This window comes from Ovis aries, chromosome 10 (assembly GCF_016772045.2).
Source record: "Ovis aries strain OAR_USU_Benz2616 breed Rambouillet chromosome 10, ARS-UI_Ramb_v3.0, whole genome shotgun sequence".
In the NCBI taxonomy this organism is placed as follows: Eukaryota; Metazoa; Chordata; class Mammalia; order Artiodactyla; family Bovidae; genus Ovis; species Ovis aries.
The window spans coordinates 33152736-33168560 of record NC_056063.1 but is presented as its reverse complement, the minus strand read 5'-3'; the positions used below and the strand labels follow the sequence as shown (position 1 = coordinate 33168560).

The 15825-nt window shown below is 46.7% G+C and overlaps 1 protein-coding gene and 1 non-coding gene across 2 annotated transcripts; both read right to left on the bottom strand.

The window, feature by feature from the left end:
- Positions 1-435: 435 nt before the first annotated feature.
- GPR12 (G protein-coupled receptor 12) lies at positions 436-10507 on the bottom strand. Its single transcript, XM_060394090.1, has 2 exons — positions 1342-10507; positions 436-770 (listed from the first exon to the last, which is right to left on the bottom strand). Exon 1 carries the CDS (start codon positions 10199-10201, stop codon positions 9197-9199), a length of 1005 nt encoding a protein of 334 aa, XP_060250073.1. The 5' UTR covers positions 10202-10507; the 3' UTR covers positions 436-770; positions 1342-9196.
- A 4111-nt stretch (positions 10508-14618) lies between these two features.
- On the bottom strand, positions 14619-14691 carry TRNAG-CCC (transfer RNA glycine (anticodon CCC)). Its single transcript has one exon. It is a non-coding gene; the product is annotated as a tRNA-Gly (tRNA).
- Positions 14692-15825: the final 1134 nt, after the last annotated feature.

Here is a 15825-nt window from a genome sequence, read left to right as displayed (position 1 = left end):
CAGTAAAGCCGACCCCATGCCCCCAACACCCACTGCTCTAGGAAGCTTTCCAGGAGACCCTTCTCCACTTCCATCCTGGGATCCAGGGCATCTCCTACCCTGAGTCCTTAATCACACAGACCCACAGGAGCCAGTCTCTATTGTAGTTGTCTCCATGAAAAAAGCCGTGCATACCTAGATATGTGCTGTGCAGTGCAGGAGCTGGCAGCAATAAATGGCTTTTAAAATTTAAATCAATTGAAATGAAAAAAAAAAAAAATCAGTTCCTCAGTCTCACTAGCCACATTTCCAATCTCAGTTGCCACACAAGGCTGCAAGTTCCTCTATCGAATAATAGCACACACACAACTTTCCCATCATCACAGAAAGTTCCCTCAGACAGCCCTGCTCCAGAGTTTTTCTATCAAAATAGATTTACATAGAAATAAACACAAGTGGAGTTGGTAGTTATTTTATTTTACTTTTCTTAAGTAACCATTGACACAGCTTTTAATAGTAACTGTTTAGATTTGATAGTTCCATACTACATATTTACCAAGCAAAATTATACAATCCAAAATATGTACCACTGACATTAAACATTGACATTAAGAATAACTCACTAATGACTGAATTGTATGCTTTTAAAAGTATATAAAAACATGTTTGGAAAAACTGAGTATGTGTTGAAGGCTTCAGCTTTGTCCTATCCCATTTTATGTCATTCTTCATGCAGAAAAATTAAGCTTGATTTTATATATCCTCAACTGTTTTTCAAACTGTTTCAAAACCTAAAATAAGAATACATAGGTTACAATCCATCCTGATGCACAAACACACATTCCACTGAATATACTTTTGTTAGATGCTGCTTGCTGTGGTGTGCTCAGGTGCTCAGTTGAGTCCGATTCTTTGTGTCTCTATGGACTGTAGCCCATCAGGCTCCTCTGTCCATGGGTTTATCCCGGGAAGAAGACTGGAGAGGGTTGCTATTTCCTCCTCCAGGGGATCTTCCCAACCCAGTGACTATTTCCTACATCTCTTGTGCTGTAGGCAGATTATTTACCCCTGAGCCACCAGGAAGCCCAATGTTGGTTGAGGCAAAGATTATTCTTGGGTCTCAAGTTCTCTGAGGCAGCTGATTGCTATCCTGAAACGAACTACCAAATCCATCATTTTCAGTGAAACCTCTTATCCAATATATAAATCATCTTCTTAGAAAGCCTGTAAACTTCGCAGACTGGAAAATAGCCAGTCTGTGCTTTTCTCCCTCAGGAGAACTAAGAAAGCAGCTGTCCCAGTTTTTTTTTTTAAATCCTGTTTTTTATTGGCTAGCTTATTTTGAAGGTTTCTTCAGCTTACCTGTATTTCTGCAATTTCCAATTTGCAAATCCTTCTTCTGAGCTTGCCAGCCCTGCTGTGACAAAGCATCGCATTGCCCAGTTGTTTTGTGCTCATATCTGGGGCGTGCAAACATCATATAACCTGTGTTGAAAATGCAATGACTTCTGAAATGCAATGTTGCTTATTAAGCCAGTAAATCATCAGACAATTTGAGCTCAGAAGCGTGTTGAACTCCCAGACGTGCAGAGCAGAGCACCAGGGGCCACGGAAGAAGGAGGCTTATAGGCCTGGCTCTGAATCTGCCGATGCAAACAGCACCCCCTCCCCGACCCCCGCTTTAAGGCTAGTTTTCAAATACTACCTTCAAGGGATGAAAAATGAGTGAGTCTCATTTTATTAGCAGCAATGCTAATAAAAACACTAAGGCAAAGTAACACCCAAGTAGGTCTGTGCAAAGTGCTGTATGCTAGACCCTTCCAGGGTCCCATCTCCTGCAGCACGGCATGGTGGGTCCTTGGGTCATGCTCATTTCATAAAACCAGGAGATGGAGGTTCAGGGAGGTTAAGCAACACACCCCAAAGCCAGTAATCAGAAGTGACGTGAACCCAGGTGGCGTGTATTCAGAGCCCGTGTTCCCAATCATTTTATTCAGGAAGACTATATAACCATTGATTGACATCTTTCCCTCTTACAATCATACACCTATTTTTACTCCAATAGAAACGACATCTATGATGGCGCTGTTGACTCAGGCCCTGTCACACTGGCAGGTCTGCAGGTAGAGGCAGGCACCCTGAGTGGTTTTCTTTCCCAAACCTCTGCAACCCAGGGGGCTTCCTGGAGAAAATGAGTAGGAGTCTGCTGGTAACTAGAGGAGAAGCCTAGTCTGAGAGATGGAAGAAGCCATCTTAACACAAACAGAAGGGCTGCGTACAGTGAAATAAGCTTTTCTGAAGCTTATTTCTGAACTGTGTGAGATTCCTCAGCGTTTGTCACCTGTTCCAGGAGTGGCAGGTTTTTTTTTTTTTATTTTTTTCTTTTTAAACTTGACCAAAGGAGCTCCTTTGGTCTTCCCAGGTGTTTCACTGGTAGAGTCTGCCTGCAAAGCAGGAGACGCAGGTTCGATCCCTGGGTCGGGAAGACTCCCTGGAGAAGGAAATGGCAACCCACTCCAGTATTCTTGCCTGGAGAATCCCATGGACAGAAGAGCCTGGCGGGCTGCAGTCCATGGGGTCACAGAGTCAGACACGACTAAAGTGACTTGTCACGCATGCACCAAGCCTGCATGGTGCATGTTTACAAGGCCAAGTTTGCTGGGGGCTGCTGGGGGAGAAGTGGGTGGTAGGGCAGAGAGGAAGCCCCTGGGCGTGGGGGAGGACATCCAGAGGGAGGGAGGCCCCTGGGTTCCTAGAGTAGCACCTGGACTGCAAAGCTAGTGTTTTCAGTTAAGTCGTGTGCATCAGCTGGGGGCAGGGGCGGTCGGCTTGTTAAAGGTGGGACTGCAGGGTCTCATGCCCCAAGTGTCTGAGTCAGTAGGTGTGGAGTGAGGCCTGAGACTCTGCATTTTCAACAGGTTCCCAGGAGACGCTCAGGCTGCTGGCTGGGGTCTCTACTTGAAAGCCCACAGCTACATGGCCAGCAGGCGCAGAGGGTAATTAATCACTCTGCCCCAGGAAGTTCCACATTTAGTGGGACACTGGAGCCCAGTTTTGATGACTCGAAGAGGCTGCAGAGAAATGGTAGATGATGTAGGGGAAAGGATCGGGAAAATGATCAAAAGGGTATAAAATAAAATCAACCAGGAAAAATGATTTAATTCTTTGGGATAACGTCATTTGAAGAAGAGAATACTGTTTAATCAGTATTTTCAATATATAAATGTCGACTGTGACAAAGGCGTTCTCTACGTCTGCAGGGCTGGGCCGTGGTAAACAGAATTACAGCGTCATAAGGCAGACTGTGATTGGGAATAAACACTAAAACAGGCTAAGCTTTGAGGGAAAAGTGTGGGACTTCAGTTTCCAAAGCTGCCTTGACTTAGATGGTTTAGATTCCATACAGAAAATTCCACTCTGTAAATTTCCTTCCAGCTGTTAGACTCTATAGTACCCAAGAATAAATTTGTTCCTATTGCAAAAGGATTCTGGAAGGAGTAAGGATGTAGTTGGAACAAACCAATTTTCCCTTAGGTTTTTTCCTTTCAGTTTCCCGAGTCAGTAACCTTGACTTCTGTTACCTTTCAGAGGATGCTGTTAAGATGTTCTTTTTCCTTTTAAAATACACTCCTTGTAGTTGTCCGTTCAGGCAGTCAATTACCAGGGACTCTGCGCCCTAGTGTTTTCATTTCCGCTCCAAACTTTCAATGGACAGTTTGTTCACTGGTGCTTTGATGCTATATTTGAACTATTATGAGTAAAAAATTCCTAGGTTTCTTCTGTAAATATTTAATACAATATTTAATACAAATATTTAATACAATTTAAGTTATGTATTAAATTCCACTTCAACTTTGTACTTTAACACACTTCTGTTGATGTAAAAAAAATATGTTCTTACCTCCTTGGGCAGAAATATAGCACAGTGGATGTAAGGACCATCACTATTAGCATTTTTGATACAAAAGATTACAGATAAATGCCAAAAATCACGGTGAGATATTTTTCAATTTCTCTGATTCATCTTGGCTGGAAAAGGGACGCCTTAGAATGAGTTTGGTTAAATTTTAGAACCCAGAGAACAAAAGTTTTCATCTCAGTTATTCCAAAATGAAATCATGCAAGCACCCACAGTCCCCCAAACACAAATCATATGCATCATGGGGAAAGCTGTCCTTGAATAAACGGCAGTGAAAACCTTGGTTGTGGTGTGTATAATCATATATATATATATACACACACACACACACACACACACACACATATATGTACACACACACATTCCATTGTTACATAAGGATTGTGAAAGAATTACCTTAAGGTAATGATAATCTGAATTTTAAAATGAGAACATTAGCATGGAAAAAATATTTGTAGATCTTTACTAGGAACTGAGAAATTCTAGAAAAAGTTCAAAGTTCATATGCATTAAACACAGACTAATTATTAACTTCTGACAATATTATTTAAAATATATTATGTACTTATACTTAATATTTTTATATTTTATTATATACATTTCTATAAATTATATATATTATATTTAAGTATGTATATTTTATGCTTTTGAACTGTGGTGTTGGAGAAGACTCTTGAGAGTCCCTTGGACTGCAACCAGATCCAACCAGTCCATCCTAAAGGAGACCAGTCCTGGGTGTTCACTGGAAGGACTGATGCTGAGGCCGAAACTCCAATACTTTGGCCACCTCATGTGAAGAGCTGACTAATTGGGAAAGACCCTGATGCTGGGAAAGATTGGGGGCAGGAGGAGAAGGGGACGACAGAGGATGAGATGGCTGGATGGCATCACTGACTCATTGGACATGGGTTTGGGTGGACTCCAGGGGTTGGTGATGGACAGAGAGGCCTGGTGTGCTGTGGTTCATGGGGTCGCAAAGTTGGATACGACTGAACAACTGAACTGAACTGATGTATATTTTAAAGTGTTCATTCTTATCAGAAGTTTATAGACTTTTTGAAAGGATGCTAGAGATGGGACAGTTATCCTTGTGACTCAAAGCATTGACTGCAGACCGTCAGCATCACCATCAGTATCACCTGGGAACTTGCTGGAAATTGGGTGATGGCCCAGACCTATTGAAGGAGAAGTTGCATTTTAACAAGTCTCAGGTAATTTGTATGTCTTTCAAACATTTAAATTTTGAAGATCCCTAGTAAAGATTTCGAGCGTGCTAAGTCGCTCAGTCGTGTCTGACTCTTTGTGACCCTATGGGTCGTAGCCCTCCAGGCTCCTCTGTCCATGGGATTCTCCAGGCAAGAATACTGGAGTGGGTTGCCATGCCCTCCTCCAGGGCATCTCCCTTACTCAGGGATAGAACCCACATCTCTTATGCTCCTACATTGGCAGGTGGCTTCTTTACCACTAGTGCCACCCTAGTCAAAATTATCAGGATTTTTTCTGCATTGTCTGCCAGAAGACAGTATATCTGTCTCCTAATTCAAACTATGTTTTTACTTTCTTGATGTATATAAACTAAATTTGATGATTCTAAAAGTTCTAATGAGATTTTAAGATTCCAATCAGATAGCAACACCATCTGATAATCATCCCATTCTTCAAAAGGGACAAGAAGGCCATCTGTTCCTTTATTACACTGGGCTTTCATCAAAGTGGAAACATAAAGGTTCAATAAAATACCATCATAGTCACTTATTTAATATGTATTTTAAATTTGAAATGGTAAATCGTCCTAGTAAATGATCTATATGGTATCAAGAAATAAAATCAATCATTATTTTAATAATGAATTCAGCAATTCTCTAAAAACAAAAAGTTTACTATGGCTCCAAAATACTTTTATTGGCACTGAAAGTGAAATTCATGCCCAACTCTGCAGAATTCTGCAGGCCAGAATACTGGAGTGGGTAGCCTTTCTCTTCTCCAGGGGATTTTCCCAACCCAGGAATTGAAACCAGGTCTCCTGTATTGCAGGCCGATTCTTAACCCACTGAGCCACAGGGGAAGCCTAAGAATACTGGAGTGGGTAGCCTATCCCTTCTCCAGTACATCTTCCCAACCCAAGGATTGAACAAGGGTCTCCTGCATTGCAGGCAGATTCTTTACCAACTGAGCTATGAGGGACATTTTCTCTTTTAAACATGTTTAAATCCTGCTCTAAATTTTGCAGGACTCCAAGATCAATCCTGCCTGCCAAGTCAGCAGAGAAATTTTCCCTTCGTGAATGCGGCCATTCCATTTAGGTTTCTGAAAAAGGTGCTCTCTCCATCATCCCACCCCCTGCCTCCAGGTACCAGGAGGGAAGACGGCCCCCGACATAAACATCCAGAAATCTTCACAACTGAAAATAAATCGTAAGAACATGTTACGGTTGACTGAAAAAAATCTTAGTCGAAATCAGGTGTTTTAAAAACAGGAGATAAGAGCAGCCACTTAACTAGTATTTAGAAGACCATTACATACAGATGTAAGGGTATATATAATAGGAGGATTCAAATAGTAAATAAAGGGGAAATCTCTGTATAGTAAGAGTACCCTCATCTCTTTGCATTAAAACATTGCAGTGTGCCTCTGGGCAAGGGGTGGGGCTGGGAGTGGGGGAACTTGGCTCTAAATGGGAAAAAAGCTCAGGGAAGAAGAGACCTAGAGAAAAACAGGCCTCTTTCAGCCAGGTAGGACCACACTGATAGTCCATCCCATGTCATTTTAAAAGGGAGGCTTTATGTCTTAACCACAGAACTAAAACTTCAGTGACAGTAACACAGGTGGCTTCCCTGGTGGCTCAGACAGTAAAGAATCCAGCTGCAATGCAGGAGACCCAGGTTTGATCCCTGGGTCAGGAAGATCCCCTTGAAGAAGGGCATGACAACCCACTCCAGTGTTCTTGCCTGGAGAATCCCCATGGACAGAGGAGCCTGGCGGGCTACAGTCCATGGGGTTGCAAAGAGTTAGACACAACTGAGCAACTAAACAATGACACATGTTGTAAATCATTTCCCCCGTATTCAGGGCAGCATCAGGGTGGCCCCGTGAAGAAGGGGGACAGGCACGGACTCTGGAAAACCTGGGTTCAGATCCCAGCTTTACCCTTGAAGCTCTGTGGCCTTGGACAAATTTCTTCACCTCTCTGAGCCTCTGTTTTCTTGACTGTAAATGTGTTTTTGTGAAGCTAGCAGAGCAGGTAAAGCACCCGCATGAGGCTCGGCACATTTTAATGTCGTGAAAAACAATACTTATTATGATCGTTATAATTACTCTTAGAGATATGAAAATGGCAAACACTATTTCTACAAAAACATCATTTTTTGCTTTCAAACCCCTTTAGGGATATTTCCCAGCCCACGTCGAAACCAAGTTACCTTAGTCACTTCTCCCATGGAGATGCAATTAACTTTCAAGTGACAAGAAAAAGACTCATCACATTCAACCTACCAACTCTGTCATGTGTTGATGAATTTTTAAAGGCTGAGATGGGTCATCCAGTGATGTGTATTGAAAATCCTTTCCCATTTCTGCAATGTTTCCACCCCTCTCCTTTACATGGACTCAGGCAGGATTGATCCACACCTGGGCTGCATTAGAAGGGGCCCTGGAGAGATGGTATCAGCCCTGCAGGCTGCCAGAAGGGCCTCAGACCACTGTGAACATAACATTTGGGACAGACCAAATAGGTTAATTTACTACAAATGATTCCCCAGGGACCCTGAAATACTGATCTTCCACCATCTGAATGGGCTACATTGATGGGCTGTCCAGAAATTCTCCCACTGGTTGTACAGCCACAGCTATAAACACACTGCAACTGGAGGCAAGGTTTTCTGTGTCCAAAGTATCCTCTGTGCTAGCAGAAGACAGTCAAACACAACGGTTTTATGATATATTTAAAATGAATCTTTCTGTGTCATTTCCTGGACTAAATCCTGGCTCTCTGAAAACAGGCAATATAGTTTTTATTGAATTTAAGTTGTTTTTTGGTGAAAAGAAAAGGAATTCAAATTCAACTTTTCATAAACAGCCATGTGGCCATTCTGCTTGTAAATGTACAGAATATAGCTGATACACATCACAATCAGATATGTATGTTATTTATTCACAAGCTTAATTGGTAAAATAGAAGACCATCTGTTTCAAATGCACTGACACCATAGACAGTGTATGAATCAGAAATACTTGGTCTACCGTATTTCATTCTATTTGGTTCAACCAAGAAAAACTATTAATACATTCTTAGACAGGAAAAGTGATGCTTTTTATATTTTGTGATAGCTTCACATTGATTCATTTTTTCAGAATATACTAAAATCAATTTAATCTAATTCGAACATTTTACTAATTTTTTTCTTTTGTTTCCTGAACACAGACTGTAGCTTAGGAAACCACCGTGTTATACCTAATCAATCCTACTTTGTACGTAAATCACAACATATTTCATATTTCATTTTAGAAGGTCATATTGAAAAACTGTATTGAAAAATGACTCCTCTGGTTCTGGATTCACATGGCAACATTTGAAACTAGTGGTCTAGCTGACATAGGCAGCCATGCAGAAAGAGTTAACAGCAGTCATAGAAATACCAAAATAATTCTTGTGAGCAGCAACTGCTGAAGGTAAAGAAAGAATGAATAAAAATGAGTTTATCGTTTCAGTGTTGGTAACTCACGACTGAGTTCACGTGAATAAAATCAGTTTGTGTTAATAAAATCCATAACATAATCACATAGACTATTGGCTTCAGAGTGATTGTATTCTGTTAGATACATGCAGTATTTTAAAAAATCTACCTTGACATTTTTAAAAAGGTCTGGAAAAAGTACTTTCTCCAATTTCCTCAATAATTCAGTTTTATTTTAAAGTCCAGGTAAAAACTCTGGGACCAGTTTACCTTTTATAATTTCATGGCCATGTTACATCCCTTCCTTTCCCTTGACAATATTAATCCTCCAAACAATAAAAAAGCATAAGCCCCACCTTCAAATAAAATACTTAAAAAAAAAACCCATCCCAAATAAAACAAAATAATATTGAGCAAAGAACTCAATTGCTTTTAAAAAGGTGAAAACACTGATGACATTATTTTCACTTCAATCACTTAACTCATCTAAGTGAATGCTTCAAAGTGCTCCTGTGGCTCGAGAGAGACTCCAGCAGAAAGGATGGAAGGAGTGCATCTCAACGGTCCGGCCAGGCAGTGGGAGTGCTTGGTAAATTCCCGCAGGCTCTCCTAGAGGGAGAGCCCGCTACACGTCGCTGGGCGACCGCGCTCTCTGGGACAGGCTGGGCGGGACGCAGCCACAGCACACGAGGCAGAGGGCCTTCTGGATCTCCTGGTTTCTGAAAGCATATATGACGGGGTTGATGATGGAGTTGTAGGTGGCGGGCAGGAGGGTGGCGTAGGTGTAGATGGAGGGGTAGGTATAATCAGCAATCAAGGAGTAGAGGGTGAAAGGCATCCAGCAAGCAGCGAAGGTCCCCAGGATGATGGCCAGGGTGGAGACCCCCTTCCGGGTGGTCACGTAGTGCGAGGTGGCCAGGAAATGGTGCTGCAGGGCGATCTGATGGGCGTGCCGCATGACGATCTTACAGATCTGGATGTAGAGCTGCAGCATGAGTGCGAAGGTGAAGAGGAAGGAGACGGACAGGACGGCAGCGTTGTTCTTGGTGAGAGGCCTGACCACGCTGCAGGTGGACTCGTCCCGCAGGCAGTTCCAGCCCAGGACCGGCAGCAGGCCCAGGCAGATGGAAGTCCCCCAGAGCATGAAGAGCATGACGTAGGTGAACGTGACCGTCCTCTCTGAGTGGTAGGTCAGGGCGTAATACAGGGAGAGGTAGCGGTCAACCGTGATGGCCAGCAAGCTGCAGACGGAGGCAGAGAAGGAGGCCACGATGAGTCCGATGGTGACCAGCTTGGTGGCCTCTGACTGAAGCAGGTAGGCAAACACGAAATTGACAATGAGTCCAATGCCAGCCAGCAGGTCTGCAAGCGCCAGGCTGCCTATCAGCAGAAACATGGGTGCCCGCAGGCTGGGGTTATGGAAGATGATAAGGACCACGATGGCATTTTCGCAGGAGATGAGGGTTCCCGAGGTACATAAGACAATGTCCCAGGGATTAACCACCAGCTCTGGCTCCGGCTGCAGGACAGGGACCTGGGAGGAGACCTCCGCGGAGATGTTCCCGGAAGCACCGGCATCTACAAACTCCCGAGGCAGCCCGCTTACATTGACCTTCGGGTCTTCATTCATTTTAACCCCTGTCCTCTTCAACGAAAAGACAGGCTGTTTAGAGATACGGCAGGACGACAATCCGACATCACGCAAAAACCACACCAACAGCGAGCCAGCCCTACTTAGACACTGCCCCTAAATGCCACAAGCTTCCCAAATCACAACCTGGTAAGAAATACGACAAAAGCCAAAGTCTCCGTGGCTTAAAACCCACAAAAACAACAAAAATGCCGTTTTGGCGCTGGGGGACACCCGGGATGGGACTTGCACACAGGCGCGCGAGCGGGGCAGGCACACGCGGGACCGCGGCGGTCTGTTTTGCTCAAGTGCTGGGGACACACGTGAAAATGTGTCTCGTGTGCCGCCAACGAGCGGCCGCCTGGCACCGGGGCTGTCGCGGGGGGCGGGGGGTGGGCGGCTGGGGACCGCGCCGCGGCGACAGCTCTCCAGCCGGGCCGGGCTGCCATCCTCGCTGGAACGTTCAAAACTCCCACCCGCCAGGCGCCCGGCGCGCGCGCACACTCACACCCCAGCCAGAACAAAGGGGGTCCTGGCCGCTCCCCCTCATACCGCCCCGCAGCCCCGTGCGCACGGGGCAGTCGCCGCAGAGCCACGAAAGGAGGGCGCGCGCGATGGAGGTGTGGACACGGACGGACAGACGGATGCCCAGGCACCGCGGCGGACGGGAGGGGACGCGAGGGGACCCACAGGGCGCGGGTACATCGCGGGGGTCACCTTGGCGCGCCCAGGCCGCGGGGGGAGGGCTCCTCCGCTGCTCCCGAAGCGCTACCCGGGTCGCATGTCGGCGCCGGACCCGCGGGGCGAGGGGCGGCGGCCGCGCGCGGGGCCTGGCCGGGAGGGCGGGGGCGCGCTCCGCGCCAGGTGAGCAGCGGCGGCAGGTGAGCGGCGGGCTCGGCTCGCGCGCCTGGCTCTCCCCGCCCTGCCGCTCGCTCTCCCCGCCCGCGCGCGCGGCCGCCCCCGCGCGCGCCGCCGCCGGAGCCCCGGGAGGCCGGCGCGCGCCCCACGGGTCGGGGCTGCGCTGGGCGCGCGGGCGGGGAGAGCCCCCCACCGCCGGGTGCGAGCGAGAGGAGCCGGACGCCGGGAACTGCAGCGTCACGGTGGCCGCCGCCGCCCCGCATCCCACCCGGGGCTCGCACGGCTCGGGGGCGGGACAGCGCCGCCCGGAGCCCCGTGACCCATTTCGTTCCCGAGGTCCCTCTGGGGCGGCCCGGTCTCCAGGGCCCGCTTCTCCACGCCTTTCCCTAAACTGCTGCCTTCAAGACCAAAAGAAATGCCTAGGGTGGTACTCAGGTTGGTGAGGTGGGATGGGGCGGGGGTGAGCAGGTTTAGGGAAGCAGGGTCTTTGATCCAGCCAGCTGTTTTCGGAATTGCAGTTGACCACACTTCAGTCCTGATCCCCAAGGGACCCCTTTCCTTAGGTGAGTCCTGGACCTAGCTTTTTTTTTTTTTTATTTTAATCACTATTCCCTGGGAATATTTGCTTCACTGGATATAGGGTGCTGCTACGTGAATCATCATTATTATCATCAAATTGAACTTATTAAGTGTTCCCCAAGCTGCGTTTTCCAATGGAAATCATTTACAGACTTCCTGCAGAAGCAGATGCCGGCCAAAACCCAATTCATTGGTGCACTGAAGTGGCAATGTTAGTTTATCTTTCCATTTGAACACATTCAATAGTTTCTAAGATTGAGAACCTGATGGCTATCTGCTTTTATGACCCTGTCTCCTCTGGATGCAAAATTCAGAGCACCTGGGAGATCCTAAGTTTAAAGATGGTCTCTCTTTCAAGATGGGAGAAGAAAAAGGCGTGGTACTCTGGTCTTTCCCCCATCAGCAGTGAAGGTTTTCCCAGCTACCTTTCTCCACCCTGAGGTAGGGGAAATAGTTTCTGTGTAAATAAAGGTGGTCTGCAGGGCGTAGGACCCTAGAACTAACTCCTTCCTGCAGACGCATCCTCCTCCGGGGGCCCCATCTTCCCTCTGAACTTACTGTCACTCCTCACTCCCGCCCTTCAGGCTCACCCACCAGGATTCCCCCTCCTCCCCGCTCCTCCCCTCTCCTGTCAATCAGCCCCTGCCTCTGCAAGATCACCCCAGCTCTCTTTGCACCCCAGGTCTCAACTGCAAACCAGTGGTTCTGGGGCGGAGCCCAGATTCTGCATTGGCAGTCCTCTTTCCCAGTGATCCGGATGCTGCTGGCCCACGGACCAAGAAGCAGGGTTCTATGGCATTTTAAGAATGGCTTGTACCTCATGGAGAAGCACGATGAGGGCTGGGCATGCAAATCCAGTAAGCCGTGGTCTCTGCTCACAGGCAGGTACAGTCTGGTAGTGACGGACACATAAAAAGCAGAAGTAATACCAGGTAGCAAATGCGGTAATGTAGGGATATGCATCTTCCTCTCAACTGTTAGGCAGTGAATCAAAGCGTTTTTAGAATAAGGCGAGGAAAACAGTCACTTCAACATACAGATAGCTGTTTCAGTATGACACAGTTCAAACCACCTGCCAACATTTTAGGAGCCTCGCTTCAGCAGAACGGTTTAGGGAAAGTGAGTGACAGCACCAGCCAGACACTGCTCTCATCAATAACACAGAGTCGGGCCCTGACCTACAGGGCTTACAGCCGTGGGATTTCACGCCCTCTTTAACGTGTTAAGGAAATAGGAAAAAAGAATGGAGGTTTGCAGGACTTCCCTGGCAGTCCAGTGGTTAAGATTCCATGCTCCCAATGCAGTGGATGTGGGTTCGGTTCCTAGTGGGGGAACTAGGATCCAGGATGCCACGTGGCGCAGCAAAAATAAAAATAAAAAGTTTTTAAATAAATTAAAGAATGGAAGATTGAGAAGAGAAAGGGTAATAGACGGATGGCAGAGATGTGCAGGTTTATGCAGTTTTGAGATCTGGAAAGCGTTAAAGGAAGAAACTAAGAAAACTCACGTGGGGCTTGGATACAGCTCAATGGTGAAACCTGGGCGCCAGGAGCCAGGGCATCTCCTCCAATGACCAAGGTCAGCTGTGCATTCACTGTCCTGCTGTCACTCCTTCCCCTTGAAAGGCTGCTTGTAACACAAAAAAGAATTTAAACATGACTCCATACTTCTATGTGTATCGGTGTATTTGTCAGGACTTCTGTGGCCAGGGGGCAGACATGCGATTCAGCCCAACTTGATTTAAAATGGATGCTGCTGTCTGGCACGGCTGGGAAAGGTCCTGGAGAGACTCAGGGTGGAGGAGAAGCTCCAGAACAGGATCCGACCTGCATGCCGAGGCCCTTCATCAGCCCGTCTCTGCCAGCCTCAAACTGTCCTTTCCTAGACCAGCATCTCCCGCACAGCCATGAACGTGGCCTCAGGCAGCCCTGGGCTGGCACACTGAGACCGTCTCCCCAGCTGGCAAGAGAAATTGCCACACACTCTGGCCCAGCCTTCAGTAACGCTCAAGGCTGTGTTCTCAGTTCGCCTCACCCCCGTTACGGGACACTGCAGCAGATCCCCTCAGTGTGTGACGTTTGCTTTCTTCACGTTCCTTGTCTTCGTGGTCATTTTTTTTTCTATAACTTCGGCAAGAGATTGTGTAGGAGGTAAAGCATCTTGCCTCTCCTTGACTCCTTCAGCAAGTCAAAGAGATGGGGGATGCTCATTTACACCCCAAATTCTGCAAGGTGTGTACACGGGATGTGACAACATGTGGCTGGAAGTGCTCTAGCAGTGGACTTGCTAACAGTGAAGGAGGATAACCAGCTCTACGTTTTCATCCCTGGACGATGCCTGTCTAATACACAGGCGTATATGGGCAGGCGATCAATGCTTTCTTTGCTTGGCAGTAGACTTGACCTGTCCTAACCCTTGATTATCTAAGGCTCACATTTCTGATTGCTTCATAGTCAACCGAGTTTACATCGATTATGTAAAATCAGTGACACCCAGAAACTGGCATTTCGTGGGTTGGTAAGTTTCCCCACCGGGTGAAGCAACAACAGAAAGGAGTGACTGACCTGGGGACTTTTATTTTGTTCCATAAGTTCATTTAGGCAAGCACACTTCTAACTACTTTCATTATTATTTCAAAAGGAAAGAGAGACAATTTTAGGCATTCACAAAAGGACATATCTCAAACAAAAGGGTAGTGCTTTTTTTTTTTGTTTTGTTTTTAAAGATTGTGCTTTACATGAAATACATCTTGTTTTATGAAAACTCAACACAGTGTTCTAACTTTTCTCATTTCCATCAGCTGGATGGAAACTGCCAGAGCACAGATTTGGTTGGAGGATGACTCTTTTTAAAAAACACTTATATATTTATTTGGCTATGCTGGGTCTTCACTGCGGGCATAGGATCTTTGATCTTCCTTGCAGCATGCAAAATCTTTTCGTTGAGGCCTGTGAACTCAGTTGCAGCATGTGGGATCTAGTTCCCTGACTAGGGATCGAACCCAGGCCCCCTGCATTGGGAGTGCAGAGTCTTAGCCACTGGGCCACCAAGGAAGTCCCCTGAGGATAACTCCTGAGAACCACTGAGGGATGCGATGATTTTGTATCCACTCAAAGGGAGCCTAGAAGAGATTGAATACTTTTTGTCGACTCAGTAGGGAAAATGTACAGGTCAAGTTTCAGAAGGTACACTTTTTTTTTAGGCACCCAGGTTACCAAGCTTTGTTACTCTCCTCTCCAAGCTGATGACCTGCGCTTATGGAACACCCACTCTGTGCCGGGCTCTGAACCACGAGCTCTTCACAGGAAGTAGAGAACCCTGCTGCCAGCACGTTGGAGCTTGTCTTCAGGGGAAATGACCAGCCAGCCATGAATCCTCACAGAGTGACAGTCACTCCTCTGCAGATGCACCCTGGTTTGGGGAGATTTATATTAACCAGGGGGCTTCCCCGGTGGCTCAGCAGAAACGAATCTGCCTGCAGTGGAGGAGCTGCAGGAGACACAGGTTCGATCCCTGGGTCAGAAGATCCCCTGGAGACGGGCATGGCAACCCACTCCAGTATTCTTGCTTGGAGAAAGAATCCCATGGACAAAGGAGCCTGGTGGGCTACAATCCATGGGGTTGCAAAAAATCAGACATGACTGAAGCACGCATGTACATATTAACCAGGTTGATACATTCAAGTCAAAAGGCCAACTATCATATAATAAATATTTAGTCTCAGAAGCCAGGAGTGAGCAGACTTGTGTGCCCTGGAGCAGTAAACAACTTGCCTTTGTTCCCTATTTGTAAAACTGAGGGTGTCAACAGCAGCTATTCCTAGGGCTGGTGTAAACGGCACGGTATGCTTATCCTAGCCTGACAGAAAGCTACGGTCTATCAGTGACAGCTACCGTTACTAACAGTTGTGGCCACTGTTTTCCATCGTCTCCCTGACGCCCTTTGCGAATGGGGATCCACGGAAATCCTGTTCTTGCAGCCGGATTGGCCAAGTGCCTCAGCATTCTGTTTGGGGCCATCACTCACAAACACCCAGATTGTCAGGAAATTCTATTGACTCTCCCATCGAAATATACCCAGAATCCATAACTGCCCAAACTTGGAAGTAGCCAAGATCCCTACCATGTGTGAATGGAAAAATAAACTGTGGACCATCCAGTTAATGGAGTACCATCAGTGCTGAAAAG